The 25,042-nt window shown below is 52.1% G+C and overlaps 1 protein-coding gene across 2 annotated transcripts in view; it reads right to left on the bottom strand.

Annotated features, from left to right (window-relative positions):
- Positions 1–1,331: 1,331 nt before the first annotated feature.
- ulk2 (unc-51 like autophagy activating kinase 2) overlaps positions 1,332–25,042 on the bottom strand; it is a 42,099-nt gene continuing 18,388 nt past the window's right edge. Inside the window, exons 6-27 of one of the 2 annotated variants that reach the window (XM_035385366.1) lie at positions 23,163–23,336; positions 22,338–22,411; positions 21,492–21,593; positions 21,351–21,409; positions 20,390–20,472; positions 20,128–20,178; positions 19,942–20,030; positions 19,163–19,334; positions 18,842–18,902; positions 15,866–16,024; positions 14,908–15,053; positions 14,099–14,185; positions 12,970–13,247; positions 12,665–12,861; positions 11,341–11,447; positions 10,876–10,995; positions 10,129–10,340; positions 9,816–9,994; positions 9,290–9,408; positions 8,123–8,280; positions 6,081–6,216; positions 1,332–4,288 (exon numbers count right to left, since the gene is read on the bottom strand). In XM_035385366.1, coding sequence (XP_035241257.1) covers positions 4,224–4,288; positions 6,081–6,216; positions 8,123–8,280; positions 9,290–9,408; positions 9,816–9,994; positions 10,129–10,340; positions 10,876–10,995; positions 11,341–11,447; positions 12,665–12,861; positions 12,970–13,247; positions 14,099–14,185; positions 14,908–15,053; positions 15,866–16,024; positions 18,842–18,902; positions 19,163–19,334; positions 19,942–20,030; positions 20,128–20,178; positions 20,390–20,472; positions 21,351–21,409; positions 21,492–21,593; positions 22,338–22,411; positions 23,163–23,336 — 2,828 coding nt within the window. In that variant the 3' untranslated portion in view covers positions 1,332–4,223. The remainder of the gene's footprint in view (positions 4,289–6,080; positions 6,217–8,122; positions 8,281–9,289; positions 9,409–9,815; positions 9,995–10,128; positions 10,341–10,875; positions 10,996–11,340; positions 11,448–12,664; positions 12,862–12,969; positions 13,248–14,098; positions 14,186–14,907; positions 15,054–15,865; positions 16,025–18,841; positions 18,903–19,162; positions 19,335–19,941; positions 20,031–20,127; positions 20,179–20,389; positions 20,473–21,350; positions 21,410–21,491; positions 21,594–22,337; positions 22,412–23,162; positions 23,337–25,042) is intronic. The other variant, XM_035385367.1, reaches the window with a different exon arrangement.

Raw genomic sequence — 25,042 nt, 5'->3', positions numbered from 1 at the left:
TCTCTATGCTCCTTGCTTGCTTTTCCGGATGAACAAATTACCCGTCTTCAGCTCAGTACTTCTGTCACTCTGGGGTGACCATACATTGGGTTTTTTATTTAAAGAACAGGGTGAGAGGGAATTATGAACATATTTGTATTATTATTTTTTATTACAACAACAATAATAATAATAATGGTGAAAGAGGGAGTACAGGATTGTCTGTTTTTGAATCTCCAGTTCGTGCTGGTGGTCAGGATGACTTCTTTTTATTTTGTTTCCCTCCAAATGCTGGTCTGAGGATTTGAACTCTAGGTAACACAGATATTTGTGAACACACTATGACTGACAAATTGGTTCAGCCAGATTGAATTATTTGTGTATAGGCAAAGAGTTAGTAAAATGGAAAATACAGTTCGTATGCTAAAGTCCGAGCCGGAGTCTGAAATAATTAATATAAATCAAATGCAAAGTATTTCATTTGTAAATGTGTTTGAAGGAATTGAGAACGTGACGCCATAAACTTTAGAATCGAGAGCAATTTCATTTTATGTTAAAAATTTGTCATCAACACGAAGAACTGGTTGATTCTTGTTTTCCAGTCTCTGTTTTTATAATTAATATCAATAAGCATTAATTTCTTGTTTTTCTTTTTTAAAATTTCTGTTCCTTAAACGATTGGCCAAAATAACCGCAGATTACGAAACCGATAGACGGCAATTTTATTCAAAAGTTCGTGGCTGTTGCATCGACGGCCTCGTTCAACTTGGTGTGACGTGCAATACATCATATGTGGCACCAGAGGGCAGCAGACGGATGAACGCATGGAACCCAAACATTAAACGGACGTGATGGACTTGGGAGTCTGAAATCACAACAAAATCGGCCTTGTCCAGTAAAATACTTTGTGACGAACCTAATTTAATTGTCCACCGATGTTGAATAATGTTAATGCGCTACTGAGGGCTCAGTGTCCATGCGACAGGGCTTTTGAGAGCAAAGGCAGCTAGGTCTATGGCTTGCTAATTGCGCAGACCGGCTGCATGGTTATGAATAATTAGCATATTTCAGCATAACATTACACTTTTGCAAATGCCCAATCGTACACCCAACATAAATAATCATTACAAAGATTTCCACAAAATACAAATTTTCTTTGAGCAAGTGTTATGTTGCTAAAAATGCTTTTAGAAACATTATGTCCATCTTTTCAGCATAGTTTGATGTTATGGATTAGTGTAGTTTGTGGGAATAATTACGTGGCTTCAATCGCACGGACTAAGACTACGTGCACGCGCACACAAAAGTCAGGTCAAATCAGGGGAGGCGCACACGACACAGGACACAACGCGTCGTTCAGACTTTTTTCTTTTAATAACCAAAGGCTGCATTTCCAGAGTTCCAGAGAGTACAGAGATGTCCTTAGTGAAACACGTATCAGTTAATCATTTACATTTTTCCTTAAAAAACAAAACAAAAAACAATTAAAAACGAAATGGGCGCATGGAAATTCAGAGGCGTGACATAAAGTTTCGGAGGGACGGGTCATGTGACGAGCTGGATGAGGAGCTGCTCATTCATTCTGAAGAGATGAAGAGGGGCTTTTGCGGAAAGGCTGATGCATTCTATGAATCTAGGGGTATAAAGTGTGCTTAGTACCGATGGTTTGCTCGGGAGGTGGGAGGTGACAGGTGACAGGGGGTGGGTGTGGGTGTGGGCGTGGGGGTGGGGGTGGGGGTGCTGCAGAGGCGGTGACCCTCATGGGGAAGGACAGGTCAGGTCCCCGCTCAGCGTACGAAAGGCTTCAGTCAGGGTGCAGTGCTCAAGAAATCGGAAATTCAGTATTTAAAAATAAAAGCTGGACATAATGAGAAAGGCCCAGCTATGCTGTTAAGCAGCAGGGGATTTTCACACATGTACAGAGAGAGATGGGAGGGAGGGAGGGAGGGAGAGAGAGAGAGAGAGAGAGAGAGAGAGAGAGAGAAACGGACGGCCTTCAGCTGGATCTGCACCACTTCTGATTGGTTAGAGAGCTGGCCTATCACACACCTTGTCGGTGAGGACACACTAGCACTGTTGTGACCATGGTGAGGTCACGGCAGAAGTTTGGGGGCGAGTGTGAGGGGGAGGCCTGCATTAAACCAGCAAAAGGCTTTTTCTCGTTCGGTAAGAAGCATACAGACTCAAGATTTCATTGGTCAACATTCCAAGTCTACAGTTCATACAGGAGTGCAGTTCTCATTGCACTGCCGGCTCCCCCCCCAGGGGCGTGGCAGTGTGCAGGCGAAAGGTGTGGCAGTAACAGATCTCTAACTCAAAGGCCCCTATTCACAAAGGCCTGATCCAGGATCAGTTCAGCCATTTTGGCTCTAAAGGGACAGGAGTCGGACGTGGACACGGGAAGACTGACCCTGGATCAGTGCTCTTACCCTGAGGCTCTTTGTGAAAACAGGCCAATCCCTGCACAAGAACGTTTTGTGCTGCTTCACAGGCAGAGCATCCGCTGACATCACTTCCTGTCTCTTATCCCACACTTTGCCTCTCGCATTCATTCAGGAAAAGGTCAAATAAAAATCACATGCACGACATACAAATATTTACATTTTGCAAACATCAACTTTCCTTGAAAATTAGATACAGTTATTAATAAACATTTTTTAAAAAACGTCTATGTTTTTCTAAGAAAATGAAACTTCGGTAAAACTACTCAAGTAATTTCCCCACTTCTGATTGGACTCGGCAGCAGACGGCTCTAAGAGGCCAGAACCATTGCCGTGGTAACGAGAGCCGCGGTGCGCTTCCGCCGCCGCGTCGACGGGGGTTGCGATGCACTCCGGTCTCCGTGGCGACGGGGGCCGTGATGTACTCCGGTCTCCGTGGCGACGGGGGGGCAGTGACGTGATCCGGTCTCCGTGGTGACGGGGACGGTGACGCGCCCCGCCCCCCCCCCCCGCAGTCTCTCTGATTGCAGTGTGAGGAAGACGAGGCCGGGGAGATGGCGTCTTGCGTATCGCCCGCTTTGCTGACGCCGCTTGAGCCCGGCAGCCCCTGCACGCGGCGCGGAAGTCCAGTACAGTAACGAGGGAGAACCAGGCCGAGCCGAGCCGAGCCGAGCCGAGCCAGGTCCAGAGGCGGGGTCCGAGGAGTCTCTCAGTGGGAGGAGTCAGACAGTGGGAGGAGTCTCTCAGTGGGAGAAGTCTGTCAGTGGGAGGAGTCTATCAATAGGAGGAGTCTGTCAGTGGACGGAGACTCTCAGTGGGAGGAGTCAGACAGTGGGAGGAGTCTCTCAGTGGGAGGAGTCTGTCTGTGGGAGGAGTCTCTCAGTGGGAGGAGTCTGTCTGTTGGAGGAGTCTCTCATTGGGAGGAGTCTGTCTGTGGGAGGAGTCCCTCAGTGGGAGGAGTCTCTCAGTGGTACAGGAAACTAATTGAGTCTCCTTCCACCCCCCCCCCCCCCCACCCACACCCCATCAGTTTAACCCGCCAACCTTCAATTTGTGTTCACTACCAAATGGAAATCTGCTTCCAACCATCACTGTTCATAAAGTGCTTCTGCAAAAAAAAAGATAATTACACATCTACAGGCTCTTTACACTGCTGTGTGTGTCTGTGCGCATGTATGCATGTGTAAATTCCCGTGTGTGTGTGTGTCAGTCAGTTTCTATTGTGAGTGTTTGTTTGTGTGGATGTAGGTAAATGTGAATGTAAATGTGTTCACTCAAAATATCTGCCACTCATTACTGAATGTTCAACAGACAGGATTATCTCATCTGGAAAAGCGTTTTCCCTAACCAATAAATAACTGCAACAGTAAGAATATAATAATAATATTAATAATAAGAATAATAATAATGTTTGCTGTACTGTGCTTCGCTTTTAAGAACTGAACAGTCTCAGGGCGAGTTCTGTAGGAGAGTTCAGTTTCCTAACAGTCCCACAAGTGGTTTGTGATCTGATTTGGACTTTTTTTGTTCAGTCATTTTGTCTGGCTTTCTTTCTTCTTCGTCACCATCATCATCATCTTTGGTTGTGGATATGCGAGTCTCTCCTGCTTTGCACTCAGTTCATGAGGCAATAGGGAATAACACTGTTTTTTTCTCAACAGAATAAAAAGGAAAAGTGCTTCAACTGCTACAAGAGAGAAGGGCTGGGGGGGGGGGGGTGGGGGTGTGCCTCCGGTTGTTCAGGTGCTCAGGTAAGGGCGTGGTCCCTGTGACAGCAGACAGGTGGTCCCTTGTGGGCGTGGCCTACTCGTACAGCGTGACAGTGCAGTAACAGAGTGCAGAGATCCGCCGCTCCACACTGGCTTTATCTGCACAACAGACACGAGAGAGGAGGGGTCAGTGTGCGCAGACAGACAGCGGGGTACAGACCAACAACTGACCGCATGGAAAGTACAGACCAAACAATGACCACACATTACAGCACAGACCAAACACTGTCTTGACTGCACGCACACCAACATTGCAGCACAGACTAAACGCTGACCGCACATTACAGCACAGACAAAACACCGACCACACATTACAGAACAGACCAAACACTGACCGCACATTACAGTACAGACCAAACGTTACAGCACACACGCACTCTCACACACACACACACACACACACACACTAAGGCTGTCAAAAGTGCCAAGAAATTGAGTTCGAATATTGGCTTTTGTAATTAGTTAGAGTTCGAATATATTCGAATATCATTTGCCTATAATTCACAAAAATAAGCTGCTTATTGTCGGGTGCAATATGCACGTGACGCTCCCTCTGAACTAGCCTGCGCGTTATTTTCCACAAGCGGGCAGTAGAATAGAGGACATTGGTGAACTTTAATACTAGGTTACTACATCTGGGTCCTAATTTACAAAACGTATTTTAAATCAACTTTGTGGCGCGTGCGTAGAAAATCACGTCAAAGTAGTGGTTAATAAAATTTCAACATGACTCGATTTGACCGTGGAAACGGTTGTGGCTCTACGTCAGGTCTTCACTTTTATAAATGAACCCCCTGCAGTTTCTATAGCCTAATGCGCAAACGAATAAAGCACTTTCTCGTGGATGTAATTTGCCACAACTCGGCATTTATTAATCACAATAATAGGGTAATGATTGTTTATAGGAAATCCCTGTTTATTTCTTAACACAAAAACTATTCAAACGGCTAATACCTGTAGCCTAAAACAACATAAATGACTTACTGTTTCGTTTAACTTCTTTCATCATCCAATTTTTATCAAAATCTTCAGAACAGAAAGGAAACATAGCCTGCCATGGGAACATTATTTAGCCTAAATTGTTAGCTAACCAGATCTGTTGAACGAAGTGAAAAAGAGACTGGCTCGAGAGGCTAGCTGACCAGTAACGTTAGGTGTCAGCTGAAAGTATCACGTGTGGTATAGACGGTATGCATTGACGTCACTTTCCCACCGGAATACGCCCCCTCAGTCGGGACTGAGTGGCAAAACATGCTGCTGCAACATGGCTGCCTTTAGTAGAGGAAACTGCAAAACCGGGAGCAAAACAAACGATTATCTGCTTAAATTAAAGGCAGTTGGAGTCGACAGTGATCCTTACAACTTACCAAACAACCAGTGGTCCATGGACATTCAACAAGAAATCGGAGCTATCTTTTTACAGACTGCCGAAAGCTAAAGAAAAAGGGAAGCGATGCGTCCCCGCAATTCGCAGAAACAACTCGAATCCAGGAAAACCAGCCACTTGCCCTGGATCCAGGGCAGGACGTTTTTTGGTGACAGAGGAAGTAACGCTAGCACAGGAAATGAACTTTGCGTGCATGAACAGGATTCGCCCCATGAAATTAAGCCTGTGTATTTATGATAATTACGCCGGGATCCAAAACTAATATTCGAACACTCAAATTTAGGTTCGAACTCGAAAAAAAAAAGATTTTCAAATAGTTTTCGAACTTCGAATATTTTGTGACAGCCCTAACACACACACACACAGACACATAGACACACACGCACACACACACACACACACACACACACACACACACACACACACACACACACACACAGACACACACGCACTTTCACACACACACATTGTTAGACGTGAGGGGGGGATTGGGGAAACACTCACACTTGTTGACGTTCTCGATGTCGGCCGGGTCCTGCAGAACCTTGGACAGCCCCTCCAGCAGCATGGCGGCCTTGTTGTAGCGGAAGGCGATGTCCTCCGTCTGCTGGAACATCTCATCCAGCGCCGCCGTCTGCACCTGCAGGGAGAGGGAGGGAGTCAGCACAGCACGGCGACAAACAGTCTGAGCGTGAGTGTGTGTATGTGTGTCTGTGAGAGTGTGTGTGAGTGTGTGTGAGGGTCTGAGAGTGTGTGTGTGTGTGTGTGTGTGTGTGTGAGAGTGTGTGTGAGTGTCTGAGAGTGTGTGTGTGTCTGAGAGTGTGTGTGTGTGTGTGTGTGAGTGTCTGAGAGTGTATGTGTGAGAGTGTGTGTGTGAATGTCTGAGAGTGTGTGTGTGTGTGTGTGTGTGTGTGAGTGTCTGAGAGTGTGTGTGTGTGTGTGTGTGTGTCTGAGAGTGTGTGTGTGTGTGTGTGTGTGTGTGTGTGTGTGTCTGAGAGTGTGTGTGTGTGTCTGTGTGTGTCTGTGCGTGTGTGAGAGTGTGTGTGAGTGTCTGAGAGTGTGTGTGTGTGTGTGTGTGTGTGTCTATGCGTGTGTGTGCGTGTGTGAGAGTGTCTGAGAGTGTGTATGTGTGTGTGTGTGTGTGTGTGTGTGTGTCTGAGAGTGTGTGTGTGTGTGTGTGTGAGTGTCTGAGAGTGTATGTGTGAGAGTGTGTGTGTGAATGTCTGAGAGTGTGTGTGTGTGTGTGTGTGTGTCTGAGAGTGTGTGAGTGTGTGTGAGTGTCTGAGAGTGTGTGTGTGTCTGTACGTGTGTGAGAGTGTGTGTGAGTGTCTGAGAGTGTGTGTGTGTGTGTGTGTGTGTGTGTGTCTGAGAGTGTGTGTGTGTGCGTGTGTGAGAGTGTGTGTGAGTGTCTGAGAGTGTGTGTGTGATTGTGTGATTGAGAGTGTGTGTGTGTGTGTGTGGGTGTGTGTGTGTGCGTGTATGAGAGTGTGTGAGTGTGTGTGAGTGCATGTGTGAGAGTGTGTGTGTGAGTGTCTGAGAGTGTGTGTGTGATTGTGTGATTGAGCGTGTGTGTTTGAGTGTGGGTGTGTGTGTGTATGAGAGTGTGACTGTGTGTGTCTGTGCGTGTGTGAGAATGTGTGTGAGTGTCTGAGAGTGTGTGTGTGTGTGTGTGTGTGTGTGTCTGAGAGTGTGTGTGTGTGTGTGTGAGTGTCTGAGAGTGTGTGTGTGTGATTGTGTGATTGAGCGTGTGTGTGTGAGTGTGGGTGTGTGTGTGTATGTGTGAGAGTGTGTGTGTGCGTGTGTGTGTGTCTGAGAGTGTGTGTGTGTGTGTGTGTGTATGTGTGAGAGTGTGTGTGTGATTGAGAGTGTGTGTTTGAGTGTGGGTGTGTGTGTGTGCGTGTATGAGAGTGTGTGTCTGAGAGTGTGTGTGTGTGTGTGTGTGAGTGTCTGAGAGTGTGTGTGTGTGATTGTGTGTGAGTGTCTGAGAGTGTGTGTGTGTGTGTGAGTGTCTGAGAGTGTATGTGTGATTGTGTGATTGAGCGTGTGTGTTTGAGTGTGGGTGTGTGTGCGTGTATGAGAGTCTGTGACTGTGTGTGAGTGTGTGAGTGCATGTGTGTGTCTGTGCGTGTGTGAGAGTGTGTGTGAGTGTCTGAGAGTGTGTGTGTGTGTGTGTATGTGTGAGAGTGTGTGTGATTGTGTGATTGAGCGTTTGTGTGTGAGTGTGGGTGTGTGTGTCTGCGTGTATGAGAGTGTGTGACTGTGTGTGAGTGTGTGTGTGTGTGTGAGTGCACGTGTATCTTAGATATGGTGTGTGTGTGTGAGTGCCTGTGTATCTTAGGTAGGGTGTGTGTGTGTGTGTGTGTGTGTGTGTGTGTGTCTGAGAGTGTGTGTGTGTGTGTGTGAGTGTCTGAGAGTGTGTGTTTGATTGTGTGATTGAGCGTGTGTGTTTGAGTGTGGGTGTGTGTGCGTGTATGAGAGTGTGTGACTGTGTGTGAGTGTGTGTGTGAGTGCCTGTGTATCTCAGATATGGTGTGTGTGTGACTCACCATCTCCACAGCGTGGTTGTAGATGAGTTTCTCGGCTGTCACACTGTTGATCTCGTCCACGAAGCGCTGCTTATCGGAGAAGAAGTGCTGCAGGCGGTCCGTCAGGCGCCGGCACAGAGAGATGCAGCTCTTATAGCGCTCGTTCAGGCTGCGCACCACTGCAGGGAGAGTCACAGTTACACGCTACACGCTACACGCTACATGCTCGTTCAGGCTGCGCACCACTGCAGGGACACAGCGTCAGAGTTACACGCTACACGCTACACGCTCGTTCAGGCTCCGCACCACTGCAGGGAGAGTCAGAGTTACACGCTACGCGCTACACGCTACACGCTCGTTCAGGCTCCGCACCACTGCAGGGACACAGCGTCACAGTTACACGCTACACGCTACGCGCTACACGCAACACGCTACACGCTCGTTCAGGCTCCGCACCACTGCAGGGAGAGTCAGAGTTACACGCTACACGCTACGCGCTACACGCAACACGTCACACGCTCGTTCAGGCTCCGCACCACTGCAGGGAGAGTCAGAGTTACACGCTACGCGCTACACGCTACACGCTCGTTCAGGCTCCGCACCACTGCAGGGACACAGCGTCACAGTTACACGCTACACGCTACGCGCTACACGCAACACGCTACACGCTCGTTCAGGCTCCGCACCACTGCAGGGAGAGTCAGAGTTACACGCTACACGCTACGCGCTACACGCAACACGTCACACGCTCGTTCAGGCTCCGCACCACTGCAGGGAGAGTCAGAGTTACACGCTACACGCTACACGCAACACGTCACACGCTACACACAACACGCTACATGCTCGTTCAGGCTCCGCACCACTGCAGGGAGAGTCATAGTTACACGCTACACGCTACACGCTACACACAACACGCTACATGCTCGTTCAGGCTCCGCACCACTGCAAAGAGTGTCAGAGTTACACGCTACACACTACGCGCTACACACAACACGCTACACGCTCGTTCAGGCTGCGCACCACTGCAGGGACACAGCGTCATAGTTACACGCTACACGCTACGCGCTACACGCTACACACAACACGCTACACGCTCGTTCAGGCTCCGCACCACTGCAGGGAGAGTCACAGTTACACGCTTCACGCAACACGTCACACGCTACACGCAACGCGCTCGTTCAGACTCACCTTGTTTGACGGCGGTGGAGGGGTTGAGTTTGGCGGATTTGATCTGGGCCTTGGCCAGGTGCAGAGAGGAGGCCAGGAGCTGGGCAGCCTTCATGTACAGCACCAACTGCTCCACCTGCCTGTAGGGGGCAGCAGAGCGCATACTCACTCCTGCTTCAGTCACAGTGAAAAAGCAGAGTAAAACTGAGCGGGTCCTCCTGCCTGTAGGGGGCAGCAGAGCGCACACTCACTCCTGCTTCAGTCGCAGTAAAAAAGCAGAGTAAAACTGAGCGGGTCCTCCTGCCTGTAGGGGGCAGCAGAGTGCACACTCACTCCTGCTTCAGTCATAATTAAAAAGCAGAGTAATACTGAGCGGGCTCATCCTGCCTGTAGGGGGCAGCAGAGCGCACACTCACTCCTGCTTCAGTCATGGTAGAAAAGCAGAGTAAAACTGAGCGGGTCCTCCTGCCTGTAGGGGGCAGCAGAGCGCACACTCACTCCTGCTTCTTTCACAGTAGAAAAGCATAATAAAACAGAGCACACCTACCCCCACTCCCTGCTGAGCTGGCTGATCTGGTCCACCACCACGCTATCCTGAGGGGGGTAGAGAGAGGCGGCGGACACGCCCAGATCTGCTCCGCCTGCCCGCACTGCGGCGATCTCCAGCACGCCGTCGGTGAAGGACAGCATCATGCGCAGGTGCATCAGCGTGTCCGTGTGCTCCCGCTGCCCAAACACACAACCCTGCAGTCAGGCACCCCCTGCTGGCCTGGATGACCCACCGCTAACTCACAGACCCAAGGCACTCCCTTGCGGGCACAGTAACAAATAGCCACCAGCAGGGGGCTCTCCCAGCTTACCTCCATGAGCGTTTCCTCGGGTAGTTCAGGGGCCTCGAACGTGATGAAGCCGTCCAGGCTGGGGGGGGAGGTGCCGTAGGGGACGTAGCGCAGGCTGCTGGGCCCCGCCTCCGCGCCGGGGGGGGAGGAGCCTATGGCCATGCTGGGCGGGGACCCCATATACACACGCCCACTGGTGGAGCACAGAGACCCTGCAGAGCTGCTGGACCCCACTGCACACACAGAGGACAGAGAGCATCAGTACAGCCATGACACAGTCACGTACTGACAGTCCAACACTGACACAGTCACATACTGACTCTAACACTGACACAGTCACGTACTGACAGTCCAACACTGACACAGTCACGTACTGACTCTAACACTGACACAGTCACGTACTGACAGTCCAACACTGACACAGTCACGTACTGCCTCTAACACTGACACAGTCACATACTGACAGTCCAACACTGACACAGTCACGTACTGACACAGTCACATACTGACAGTCCAACACTGACACAGTCACGTACTGACTCTAACACAGTCACATACTGACAGTCCAACACTGACACAGTCACGTACTGACAGTCTAACACTGACACAGTAACATACTGACACTCTAACACTGACACAGCCATATACTGACTCTAACATTGACACAGTCACGTACTGACTCTAACACTGACACAGCCACATACTAACACTAACACTGACACAGTAACATACTGACACTAACACTGACGCAGTCACATATTGACTGACCTGAGGTGGTGCGTGGCCGGGAGCCCAGGTGACTGCAGGTGGGCGGGGTGCTGCACTTTGGGGGGGACCCCACGGTGAACAGCACGGTGCGAGGGCTCGCCCCACCGATCCCTGCAGGGGCTGGGGAGCACACGCAGCCGTCACTCACCAGCTCCCAGCCAATCAGCTCGCCAGATCACATGCACGCGGTTAATCAAAAGCTCTCGCGCAGCACACTAATCTGGCCGCTTCTGTCTGGTTGGCTATCGTAAAGTTTGAATATACTGCATTAAGCCTAGCTAGAGGAATCAGGAAGAGGGGGTATGTGAAACAGGAAGAGGGCGGGGCTCTTGTAAAACAGGAAGAGGGAGGGGCTCTGGTTAAAGAGGCGGAGGAGGCGGGGCTCCTGTAAAACAGGAAGCGGGGTATGCGAAGCAGGAAGAGGGCGGGGCCCTGGTGAAAGAGGTGGAGGGGGCGGGGCTGTACCTGTGTCCATGGGCCTCTCGGTGTTCAGGCTGTCGGTGCTGCCCTGGTAGGGCTGACCCCCCAGGGAGATCCTCACCGGCTCGGAGAGACGACCCGTGCTGACCGACCTGCAACGCACAGGGAAAAGAGGGGGTGAGAGACGGACGGAGTGAGAGAGAACGACGCTCTGTCATGACACACAGTCACTCAGTAGAGTACTAGAGTCACACAGCAGAGTACTGGGGTCACTCAGTAGAGTATTGGGGTCACACAGTAGAGTACTGGAGTCACACAGTAGAGTATTGGGGTCACACAGTAGAGTACTAGAGTCACACAGTAGAGTATTGGGGTCACACAGCAGAGTACTGGGGTCACTCAGTAGAGTATTGGGGTCACACAGTAGAGTACTGGAGTCACACAGTAGAGTATTGGGGTCACACAGTAGAGTACTGGAGTCACACAGTAGAGTATTGGGGTCACACAGTAGAGTATTGGGGTCACACAGCACAGTATTGGGGTCACTCAGTAGAGTACTGGGGTCACACAGTAGAGCATTGGAGTCACACAGTAGAGTATTGGGTCACACAGTACAGTATTGGGGTCACACAGCACAGTATTGGAGTCACTCAGTAGAGTATTGGGGTCACTCAGTAGAGTATTGGGGTCACACAGTAGAGTACTGGGGTCACACAGCACAGTACTGGAGTCACTCAGTAGAGTATTGGGGTCACTCAGTAGAGTATTGGGGTCACACAGTAGAGTACTGGGGTCACACAGCACAGTACTGGAGTCACTCAGTAGAGTATTGGGGTCACTCAGTAGAGTATTGGGGTCACTCAGTAGAGTATTGGGGTCACACAGTAGAGTATTGGGGTCACTCAGCACAGTATTGGGGTCACACAGTAGAGTATTGGGGTCATTCAGTAGAGTATTGGGGTCACACAGTAGAGTACTGGGGTCACACAGCACAGTACTGGAGTCACTCAGTAGAGTATTGGGGTCACTCAGTAGAGTATTGGGGTCACACAGTAGAGTATTGGGGTCACACAGTAGAGTATTGGGGTCACTCAGTAGAGTATTGGGGTCACACAGCACAGTATTGGGGTCACACAGTAGAGTATTGGAGTCACACAGTAGGGTACTGGAGTCACTCAGTAGAGTACTGGGGTCACTCAGTAGAGTATTGGGGTCACACAGCACAGTACTGGAGTCACTCAGTAGAGTATTGGGTCACACAGTACAGTATTGGGGTCACACAGCACAGTATTGGGTCACTCAGTAGAGTATTGGGGTCACTCAGTAGAGTATTGGGGTCACACAGTAGTGCAGGGGCGCTGGTGCTCACCGGCCGAAGGTGGTCCTGCTTGGCTCGGGGGTGGCCTGGCGCGCGCTGGGGTACGGGGTGCAGTGGTGGGCGCAGAGGTCCCGGAACTCGCCCAGGGTTCTGGCGGGGACGGGGCTGTCCGCCAGGCCCTGCTGGGACGCCAGGGCCATCAGGTTGCAGGACGCCTGCGTTTTGGGGATCTTGAAAGGCGCCGTCGTCTGCGGGGAACCCAAAAACACACAAGAGGGCGCGCCCAGGTCAGCGGCAGAGCCAATCGGGCGGCGGGACGCGAAACGGGCCGTCTCCGCGGCGACCGCGCGACGCACCTTGGTGGGAGAGCCGATGATGGTGGGCAGCGGGGACTTCTGCAGCCAATCGGAGGAGCGGGGGGAGGAGCCCAGGTGCTTGGTGGGGGAGGTGCCCAGGCTGCCGGGCCGGCCCAGCTGGGGGGAGTGGCTGCTGGGGTAGGCGGAGCTGGAGGGCTGGATGGGGTACACGGGGTCCGACAGCTGCTTCTGCAGCTTCTGCTTGTGGTAGACCTCCGTCAAGGTGGGGGCGCTGTGCAGCCGGGCTCCTAGCAACTGGGAGGGGGGGCCAGGGGACCCTGTGGGAGGAGGGGGGTGGGGGCGGGTGAGCAGGGAAAACTACACATCACACCCAGTAATCACAATAACCACTCATCTCAGCTGTGCTAAGAAACAACCAATATCCATCAACAATAATGTCCTCTTTTCCACATTACACTGCTCTCCATAGTATGACTACACAACCAGTAATGATCCATCACGTGGCCAATAATACATCATGACACAACTAATATCAACTAAGCCATCATTATCTACCCAATAACTGGTCCTTAACTAAATGATAATCGACCATTACTTAGTCAATCGCTAACCATTACAAAATGTATAACCAATCATTACGTAATCCAACACCCAATTATTGCACAACAAAATGCCAGCTAAATACCTAACCAATCACCACTCAACATCTGGCCAAAACTTAAAAAAAATCAATCATTACATCACCATTTAAAAACATGACTGCACCAATAAACATCTGAAGGAACATGTTGTACAGACAACATTCTGGTCTCACTGCTCATTGTCCCCTCATTGACTGTGGAACAGAACATGTGCAATGCTGCCACTAGATGGCACTACAGATCAACACGTTAAAGACTAAAACAAAGGCAAAGTTCAAAAGGGGCCACAAGTTCCTGTTTTCGCGAGCTTATGCATGTAGTTCAGGACAAAAGCTAAGAGTGAGACGGTACGCTGTGCACACAGTCTGCCCCACTGCATGCAGGAAACAAAGCAGACGTATTTGAGCGTGTTTGTAGGTCTCTTGTTTTCCAGGAAGAGAGTGTCGTTTTGTTGAATACAGCGTGTGTGTGTGTGAGTGAGTGTGTGTGTGTGTGGGTGCATGCGTGTGGGGGAGGCGGAGTCTCACCTCCAGTTGAGCTGCGGGTTCGAGCCTCCTGTCCCTGAGGAGTGTGTCCACAGCAGCACGGACCAAGCTGCTCTGGAATGGTGCCCACTGTGACAACAACAGACAACCTGACTCACAGACAGCCGAGAGTCACAGACAGCTTAGAACCACAGACAGCCTAGCTTAGAGCCACAGGCAGCCTAGAGTCACAGACAGCTTAGAGTCACAGACAACTGAGAATCGCAGACAGCCTACAGCTACAGACAGCCTAGAGCCACAGACAGCTCAGAACTACAGCCAGCCTAGAGCCACAAACAGCTTAGAGCTACAGACAGCCCAGAGTCAGACAGCCCAGAGTCACAGACAGCTTAGAGCCACAGACAGCCTAGAGTCAGACGGCCTACAGCCACAGACAGCCTAGAGTCAGACGGCCTACAGCCACAGACAGCCTAGAGTCACGGACAGCTGGGACACCCAGACAGACAGACAGCTGGGGCAGACAGACAGATGGACGGACAGACAGACAGATGAACAGGCAGACAGACAGACAGACAGATGAACAGACAGACAGACAGACAGCTGGGACAGACAGACAGACAGACAGATGGACGGACAGACAGACAGACAGACAGACAGATGGATGGACAGACAGACAGATGAACAGGCAGACAGGCAGACAGACACACAGACAGACAGACAGCTGGGACAGACAGACAGACAGACAGACAGACAGACAGACAGACAGATGAACAGGCAGACAGACGGACACCCAGACAGACAGACAGCTGGGACAGACAGACAGACGGACAGACAGACGGGCGCACGCTCACCCAGGGGGGAGGGGGAGTAGGGGCGGGAGGAGCCGGTGGAGAGGCGGCGGCCCAGCGTTTGGGCCCCCTCAGCCGAGCTGGGCGACCCGGAGCCCGCCTTGGGGAAGCCCATGGGGCTGGTGTTGGACCGGCGCACCGTACCGGACCTGCGGAACCAGCGCACCGCACCGTCACATCACACGCCGCGGCGCTATGACATCACACGCCACGCCGTGACATCATACAAAATGCCACACCACAGCAGCATCACCCTGGCAGAGGAAACACACACACAAACTCACACTCCCACACACACACACACTCACACTCCCACACACACACACACTCACACACACACACATACTCACGCATGCACACAGACACGCAAACACACACACTCACGCATGCATGCACACACACACAAACACACACACACGCGCTCATACACACACACTCACACATACACGCACACACTCACACACACACACACACACACTCACGCACACACACATACTCGCAAACACACACAACGCTGTGCTGTCGTTAAGAGCAACAGCACTTCAACAAAACAACACTGCACTGCAAAACAAAAAAAACCTACAAGCACGCTGAAACGCTCCTGCTTTCCGTCCCCTGCGTGCAGTGGGGGAGACTGGGGGGACTGAGCGCGCACGCGGCGTACCGTCTCACCCTCAGCTTTCAAACGGACCTACGAGCGAACGAGCGGTACAGACAGGAGCCGGCGTCCCCGCCTGACCTCACGCCGCTGCTGTGATCGCTCGCGCGCGGCTCGCATAGCGCAGCATAGCGCTGTGTAGTGTCGCGTAGCATGGTGTAGCGTAGCCTAGCGTCGTGCCGCGTACCGTAGCGCCGTGTAGCGTAGCCTAGCGTCGTGTCGCGTACCGTAGCGCTGTGTAGTGTCGCCTAGCGTTGTGTCGCGTAGCGTCGTGTACCGTACCGTAGCGTAGCGCAGCGTTACCTGGGGGAGCCGTACTGCGTGGGGCTGGGGCTGCTGGACAGGTTCTGCTTGATCCGCTGGTAGTTGCGCACCTGGGTGGGCACCGGGATGGGCGTGGTCTCCGCGCGCGGGGACACCGCCGGCGTCTGGCCGGCGTGCGGCGGCGGCGGCGGCGGCTGCCTGGATGGGGGAGACGGGACGCGTGAGATCCGGCCGAGCGGCCAATCGGAACAAAGAGCTGCGCGGCTGCCGGGCGTCGCACCAGAACAGTCGCGCGTCCGCCGAAAAATCTGCGCTCAGCGGGACTAATCGCGCACCGTTTCTTTATTCCCTTCTGTCCTGAAGACAATCCCCTTCTTTAAAACCTTCCTCCCCCTCAGCCTGAACGGGGTTTCTCTGAGTTCAGAGCAGAATGTTCCAGAAGCTCTTTGTTGTGACTGAGAGAGGAGGCCCTCTACTTCTTCTTCTTCTTCTTCTTCTCTCCAAAAACAGCCGAAAACTTGACTGAACGCTGACCCCGGCCACGAGGCAGAGCCAGCAGCTCGGACCAGGAGGGGAGGGGCGTGTGCCTGTAAACACACCGCGAGCCGGGCCAATCGGAGGAGCCGCGGGAGGAGTCAGCAGAGCCCCCGGGCGGGCCAATGGCCAGGCCCCGGCCCCGGCTCCTCCCCCCCCCCTCCCTCCGCAGGGCCAGGCAAACAGAGCGCAGCTCGGTCACGCTTCTTTGTTGTTCTGAGCTGAGGAACAGAATGTCTCGGGGCAGAAGTCTTGTGCTCAGCTGGGGGGGGGGTGGGGGGGTGGGGGGGTGGGCTAGGGGGGGCGCAGGGAGGTGAGGAGGGGGCCGGGGGAGGACGAAACAAAGGCCCCGTCGGGAGGGAGTTATGTAACAGGGTGGAGAAAGGAGGGGGTGGGGGGGTGGGGAGAGGTTACACGTGAGGTATGAGGGCTGAGCAGAGCACGGAGACAGACTCAGCTCCTTTGTTTGATTCTGACTCACGTAAGCGCTCACAGAGCACGCTAAGCGCACACACTAACACACTCACAGAGCACGCTAAGCGGACACACTAACACGCTCACAGAGCACGCTAAGCGGACACACTAACACACTCACAGAGCACGCTAAGCGGACACACTAACACGCTCACAGAGCACGCTAAGCGCACACACTAACACACTCACAGAGCACGCTAAGCGGACACACTAACACGCTCACAGAGCACGCTAAGCGGACACACTAACACGCTCACAGAGCACGCTAAGCGGACACACTAACACGCTCACAGAGCACGCTTACACTAAAATACTCACGGAACACGCTAAGGATGCACTTACACTAAAATACCCAGAACACGCTTAGCACAAGCCCTAACATGGTCACAGAACATGCTAACCGCATGCTAACACCAAAATGCTCACAGAGCAGGCCAAGAACATGCTAACACTAAAATGCTCACAGTGCACGCCAAGCACAGGCTAACGCTAACATGCTCACAGAACACGCTAAGCGTACACTAACACTGAAATTCTCACAGATCACGCTAAGCACACGCGCGCACTCTCACTGAAAGCTGGTTTTTTTGAGGCTGTGGGAAACGCGCAGCAGTAGCACAGTGACCTCAGCACAAGAGGCTGTCGTGCAATAAAAACACACCTTTGAACAGTGTTGAGGAACGAGCGGCGGGGGGGTAGTTATTGGGTCAGGGCTGTATCTGGGGGATGGGGGGGGGGAGGCACTTATTGGGGTCAGGGCTGCATCCGGGGAGGGGGATGGGGGGGGGGGGGTGTTGAGGGGTCCGTTATTAGGGTCAGGGCTGTGTTAGGGCAGGGTTTACAGGGACCAGGAGCCTGAAAGGTGACTGGATATTTATGACAGGTCTGCGTGTTTTCCTTTGTCTCAGGAGCAGCAGGGGGGGGGGGGGGCAGCAGCCAGAAAGTGCTGGGATTGGTGGGAACAACATGAGGTGACCACCCCCCCCCCCCACCATCTACCCTGACTGTACCCCCCAAGGAGCACGTCCCTAAACTCCTCTCACAACAAGAGAGAGACAGAATTGGGGGGGGGGGGGGGGGGGGAGGGAAGACAGGCATATATATTTACATATGAGTACTAGGAGTGTAACCTTTTCTACTTCTCCATTTATCTTTCCTTATACTTTTCCTCTTTCTACCTTCTGTTCATATGTAAATATATAAGCGCATACATGAGGTGTACTGTTTTCTCTTTCTGCAGGTTATTTAAAGATGACTGTAACAGGAAGTGGCTTGGGGAAGGCGTGGCAGTAACAGGAAGTGGCTTTGAGCAGGTGTGGGGTCAGCCCCAGGCGGGGACTGATCTGGGATCAGCGGAGCGGGATGGGTGTGAAGAGAGGGATGGGAGCTGAGCTGATCCTGACCACCAGCGCTCTGGGACCCAGGGAATTCTGGGACAGATGGCATTGACCAGACAACGTAATCCCTCTCAGATACAAACGCCAATTAATCCAGCATACATCAGACGCTAAATAAACTATGCAAGCACGCACGCGTGTGTGTGTGTGTGTGCGTGTGCACATGCATGTGTGTGTGTATGTGTGTGAGTGCGTGTGCATGCATGTGTGCATGCAATGCGTGTGTGTGTGTGCATGTGTGCATGCAATGCGTGTATGTGTGTGTGTGTGCGCGTGTAAATGTGTGTGTGTGGGTACGTGTGGTTGTGTGTGTGTGCGTACATGCATGTGTTTGTGTACGTGAGTATGTGTGCGTACATGCATGTGTTTGTGTACGTGAGTATGTGTGCATACGTGCATGTGTTTGTGTACGTGAGTATGTGTGCGTACGTGCATGTGTGTGTACACGTGTTTGTGTGTGCCTGTGTGTGTGCATACACATGTATACAGCACGTGAGTGTGTGTGTGTGTGTGCCTGTGAGGGTGCATACACATGTATACAGCACGTGAGTGTGCGTGTGAGTCAGACAGCGTTTGCACTAGCGGTAGCGGTCTCTCTGCTGTCACTCACCCTCCACACATGAGGAACTCGCTGGAAGGCCGTCTGCCTGTGGCCCCTAACGGCAGGTCATCTGAGACACAGAGACAGGAAGTGAAACCCCACTGAGACACAAACACAGCCGTCATATGCAGCAAAGACTAGACGCATACTGAACACACACAGCAGCAAGCTGCAGACTGAACGCACACGCACACGCGCGTACACACACACTCATGTGCACACACACACACACACACACACTCACTCACTCACACTCGCGCGTACACACACACACTCGCGCGTGCACACACACACACACGTGCACACAGACTCACACACACACACGCTTACAGGACTGCTCTCCGGAGAGGTGGGGCACCAGCACGAAGTCGTCCGTGTCGCAGGAGGAGTTCTTGCTGCTGGTACTGCCGCCGGACTCCTTGGAGAGCTGCAAGTAGTTTGGGGGGCCGAGGGGGGGCGAGGCCAGCACGTCCTCGGGCAGAGTCTGCATGTCGGGCAGGGACTGGGGTGGGGGGGGTGGGGCATTAGAAAGATTCCACCTATGGCTGGCCCCTCTGAGCAACATTAATGGCATTTTATTATTAATAAAATACCACACTTACTACTGAACGTCCCTATCATTCTTGTGTTTCCTTAAAACGTCACTGTAGCTCTGTCTTCCTGTAGCTCCGTGTTTTTCCAACTGTGTGTTCCTGTAGCTGTGTGTTCCTGTAGCTGTGTGTTTCTGTAGCTGTGTGTTCCTGTAGCTGTGTTTCTGTAGCTGAGTGTTTCTGTAGCCGTGTGTTTCTGTAGCTCTGTGTTTCTGTAGCTGTGTGTTTCTGTAGCTGTGTGTTCCTGTAGCTGTGTGTTTCTGTAGCTGTGTGTTTCTGTAGCTGTGTGTTCCTGTAGCTGTGTGTTCCTGTAGCTCTGTGTTCCTGTAGCTGTGTGTTTCTGTAGCTGTGTGTTCCTGTAGCCGTGTGTTTCTGTTGCGGTGTGTTTCTGTAGCTGTGTGTTCCTGTAGCTGTGTGTTCCTGTAGCCGTGTGTTCCTGTAGCCGTGTGTTCCTGTAGCTGTGTGTTTCTGTAGCTGTGGCTCTGTCTTCCTGTAGTGGAGGGTGAAGCAGGTACTCACCGGGGGGGAGACGTATCGGCAGGAGGGGGAGCTGCCACAGGTGCTGTCCAACACGGAGCCGGGACAGCTGGGAACAGGCACTGGGCAAGCTGCAGAAACAGACACACATCGCCACATTCAAAAACTAGAGCATCGGCAACCCTTCACAGTAACACGAACACATTCAATTCCCTTTCCTCCACTTACATTTCTTAATAGTTGACGCTGGATCCAGGAAAGGGTGGCTGAAAAATGCATCTGCACAAAACAAAAAACAACATTAACTTTATATTAATATTATGACTGTTTTCAGCGTTAATGCTATTGCTGTTACTGCGCTTATGAATTTGCCGCTGAACTTCAGCGTGCGAAGAACATGACCGCAATCGCATTTATTAGCAGACGGCTGTTTTTAAGTCACTCTGAAGTGCAAAGACCCAAATGAGACGGCCGGACGAGGCGCACTGACCGAAATCCATGCGGTCCTTCTGGTTCCTCTGCAGCAGGCCCAGGAGCAGGTCGCACAGGTGCGGAGAGGTCTCCCTCGGAATGCTGGGATAGCGAACACAAACACAGGCTCAGATGGCGACAGCCTAGCACTACAAGTGCTAATGCAAGCGCTAGTGCAAGCGCTAACGCAAGCGCTAACACAAGTGCTAGTGCAAGCGCTAATGCAAGCGCTAACACAAGCGCTAACGCAAGCGCTAACACAAGCACTAACACAAGCGCAAACACAAGTGCGAACACCATTGCTAACACAAGCGGTAACACAAGCGCAAACACAAGCGCTAACACAGGCACTAACATAAGCACTAACGCCAGCGCTAACACAAGCGCTAACGCAAGGACCTTCCCTTCTAATCCACGGCTCCGACGCCCAGTGACCTGTGGCTAACTGGGTGACATTCACTGGCCTCCACACTAAACACTCCACTGCCCAGCAGTGGCCCTCTGCAGATTCACCACTGTGAGGCAGTCTTTGCCCGTGTAGATTTATGGCACGAGTGTAGGTGTTAAGGTATAGTTGTTAGGTATAAGTGTAGGTACATGTTCAATGTACAAGTATACAGTTGTTTGGTGGAGGTCTAAGACGTGAGATGCAGTCTTAGCTGCAGTGTGTGTTAGATGCAGGTGTAGCTGCAGTGTTAGCTGCAGTGTGTGTTAAATGCAGGTGTAGCTGCAGTGTTAGATGCAGTGTGTGTTAGATGCAGGTGTAGCTGCAGTGTTAGATGCAGTGTGTGTTAGATGCAGGTGTAGCTGCAGTGTTAGATGCAGTGTGTGTTAGATGCAGGTGTAGCTGCAGTGTTAGCTGCAGTGTGTTAGATGCAGGTGTAGCTGCAGTGTGTGTTAGATGCAGGTGTAGCTGCAGTGTTAGATGCAGTGTGTGTTAGCTGCAGTGTTAGATGCAGGTGTAGGAGGCTCAACGTTACCTGGGCTCCAGCGTCTTGTTCTTCTCGTAAAACATGCGCAGGTCCTGCGGGCTGTTGGCCTGAAACGAAGCGCACGGTGAGCGGAGGTCCACCTGCAGATCATGTGACCCTGTGACATCACACACGCCGCAGGGCTCTCACCTGGAAGGGCGGTTTTCCCACGAGGCACTGGTACACCACGGTCCCGATGCTCCACAGGTCAGCTTTGGCGTCGTAGTTCTGCGACATGATGACTTCTGGGGCCTGGGGGGGCAAGGGGCGCGTTTCCACGGATACGGTGAGCAAACCGTTAAATATTTACAAGAACCCATCGCTTTACATTACAACAAGGGAGCACTGAAAAGCTCCCAATGCAAAACAAAATGTGTGTCACGCTCTCTCTCTCTCTCACTCACTCTCAGTCTCACTCACTCTGTCTCTCTCACTCACTCTCAGTCTCTCTCTCTCACACTATCATTCTCTCTCTCTCTCTCACACACTCTCTTTCTCGTTCTCGCTCTCGCTCTCTCTCTCACTCACTCTCGGTCTCTCTCTCTCTCTCACTATCATTCTCTCTCTCTCTCACACACACTCTCTTTCTCGTTCTCTCTCTCGCTCTCTCTCTCACTCACTCTCAGTCTCTCTCTCACTCTCTCTCTCTCTCTCACTCACTCTCGGTCTCGGTCTCTCTCTCTCTCTCACTATCATTCTCTCTCTCTCACATACACACTCTCTCTCTCGCTCTCGCTCTCTCTCTCTCTCTCGCTCTCTCTCTCTCTCTCTCTCACTCACTCTCGGTCTCGGTCTCTCTCTCTCTCTCACTATCATTCTCTCTCTCTCACACACTCTCTCTCTCTCTCTCTCTCCCTCTCACTATCATTCTCTCTTTCTCTCTCTCGCTCTCTCTCTCTCACTCACTCTCGGTCTCTCTCTCTCTCTCTCAGTCTCTCTCTCTCACACACACTCTCTCTCTCGCTCTCCCTCTCTCTCTCGGTCTCTCCCTCTCACCATGTACATGGGCGATCCGCAGAGTGTGGCAGCCATCATGTTGCTCTGGAGATAGCGCGCAAAGCCAAAGTCAGCTGCGGGACACAGAAGCCCAGTGAACAGTCAGTACGGCGCCCTCCAGGCAACCTGCGGGCGTTCCCGGATTCGCACCTCGGCTCTTGGCTAGCGTACTGAACTAGCACGACTAGCACGGTTAGCTTTAGCGATGCCGGGTGCTGCGAATGCATTCGCTGGTCTGGGAATGCTGTTAGCCAGGACTGGCACTATTGTTTGCGTAAATCAACTGAATGAACTTAGGCTCTTGTAGATAGACAGGTTCTTTATTGCGTTCTATGTTATGTCAGTCTGAACAAGAGCATCTGCTAAACGCATGTTATTAATGCTATCCTGCATCACTGTGTGAGTAATGACACTAAAGCAGTTTGCTCACAGTCAGACTACGCGCACAGGCACGGCCATGTAGCACGGGTCACGTGAGCGACACACCACACACACCGCCACGTTTCCACCACCCCTCACCAGACCTGGGCCAAACACGTATTTGTTTTGGATTCAAATTATTTTCTGCGCTCTGTTGATCTTGCCTGGCGCAACTGAGCCTGCCAATATGACCAGAAGGCGGGGTTTGCACATTTTGAGAGTATTTCATTGGTTTCAATACACCAGACAAGATCAGTAAAGCGCAGAGAAGCATTTGAATCCAAAACAAACACGCACTTGAGCCAGCTCCTCACAGCGGCCAGTCTAGCAGCAGCTGAGGTTTAGACGGGCGTCTCCCGCGTTGGTGTTGGGAAGGTGCGGGGCGGGTGCGGGGCGGGCGCTTACCGATCTTGATGCGGATGCCGTTCAGGCTGCCCTTCTTGCGGCCGGTGTAGGAGAGCAGGATGTTCTGGGGCTTGAGGTCGCGGTGGATGATGCCCTTGCTGTTGAGGATGCGCATGGCCGCCGCGATCTGCTGCAGGAAGACCCGCAGCGTGTCCTCCCTCAGAGTGCCTTTAGCTGCGCGGGGGGAGACGCGCCCCGTTAGGACTACATTACCCAGACTGCACTGCCCTGGCAATCGAGCGCGCTGCAGAATCAGCGCTCTCGGAATCCTGCTATTGGATAAGAGCGGCACATTCGCAGTACAGCGGAGAAGCACCTCGGCTTAAACCAGAGCAAAGTGCCAGGGCCTCTCACAGCTGTCAATCATGGGAAAATACTCGTGAAATTTGTCAATTTTTTCACCCACATCTCATATCCCTTGAACAAAGGATTTTCCACAGAATGCTAAATAAAAACTACAGCCGTGAATGCAGCTAAACTACAAGATCCACGCCTCCAGAACGCCGCCACCATCTTTAGGTCGTGTGCGTGAGAGGCAGGAGAGCATGAGCGTGTTTCAGCTGGAGTCGGGGCCGAGGAGAGCAGGGTGTCGGGATTTAAGGAAATGTAGGCGGGCACAGGAACGTTGCAGCCTCATGATAAGGGGTAATTACAGCAGTATTTAAGCGCTTGCATAAAGGGTGAGTAGGGCAGTGTTTCAACGACTGAGTAAGGGGTGAGTAGAGCAGTATTTAAGCGCTTGTATAAAGGGTGAGTAGGGCAGTGTTTCAGTGCTTGAGTAAGGGGTGAGTAGAGCAGTATGTAAGCGCTTGCATAAAGGGTGAGTAGGGCAATGTTTCAGTGCTTGAGTAAGGGGTGAGTAGAGCAGTATGTAAGCGCTTGCATAAAGGGTGAGTAGAACAGTTTCAGAGCTTGAGTAAGGAGTGAGTACAGCTGTGTTTCAGTGCTTGAGTAAGGGGTGAGTAGAGCAGTACGTAAGCGCTTGCATAAAGGGTGAGCAGAGCTGCGTCTCAGCGCTTGAGCAAGAGAACGCCAGAGTGTGACTGCCAGCGTTCACGGGTGCGCGCGGTTCCTGGTACTGCGGTAACGAACACGATTTCCTCTCCGACCGCACGCGTCAACAAACACAATGAGCCTTATGTCACCCGGGCAGGGGCCCATTAACCCCTCCGGCAGCGCGGCGGCGCGGTTGTGTAAGCCCGCCGCTCTTGCGCAACGCGACCCAGGGGGGCGGCGGTCAAAGGCACGGGGGTGTGCCGCCACGGGGGAGTCGCAGGACCTTGCACCTGCGCACCTGGGAAAGCGTCCAGCTGATAAGGACCTCAGAGCAGCAGAACAGCCCAGCAGGCAGTACGCAGGACGCCTCTGTCTAACTCGCAGTCTGAGACAAGCAGGAAGTACGCAGGACGCCTCTGTCTAACTCACTGTGTAAGACAAGCAGGCAGTACCCAGGACGCCTCTAATCTACCTCACAGTCTGAGACAGGCAGGAAGTACGCAGGACGCCTCTGTCTAACACACAGTCTGAGACAGGCAGGAAGTACGCAGGACGCCTCTAATCTACCTCACAGTCTGAGACAAGCAGGCAGTACACAAGACGCCCCTTTCTTGACCTCAATTTTTAAATCCAGACACCTTGCACTGTCTGAAATTGAGATTTTATTCACGTATATTCACGTTGATTTTTTACTGATAATTCATTACAACAGTAAAACTCACAAATGCATTTTATAAACCTCAAAAAGACCTTAGCCTATCAAGGAAGAGGAATGCAAAAGGAGGGGAGGGGGGTGGGGTCTAAACAGGACCAGGAAAGAGTGACCGGACTTCAGCCGCACTGTCCTGCCCTGCCGCTGGAGAAGAGGGAAGGGGTGCATGCTG

Source organism: Anguilla anguilla, chromosome 12, assembly GCF_013347855.1.
Source record: "Anguilla anguilla isolate fAngAng1 chromosome 12, fAngAng1.pri, whole genome shotgun sequence".
Lineage (NCBI taxonomy): Eukaryota > Metazoa > Chordata > Actinopteri > Anguilliformes > Anguillidae > Anguilla > Anguilla anguilla.
Note: the sequence above shows the minus strand (reverse complement) of the source record. Positions and strands in the feature narration are given on the sequence as shown.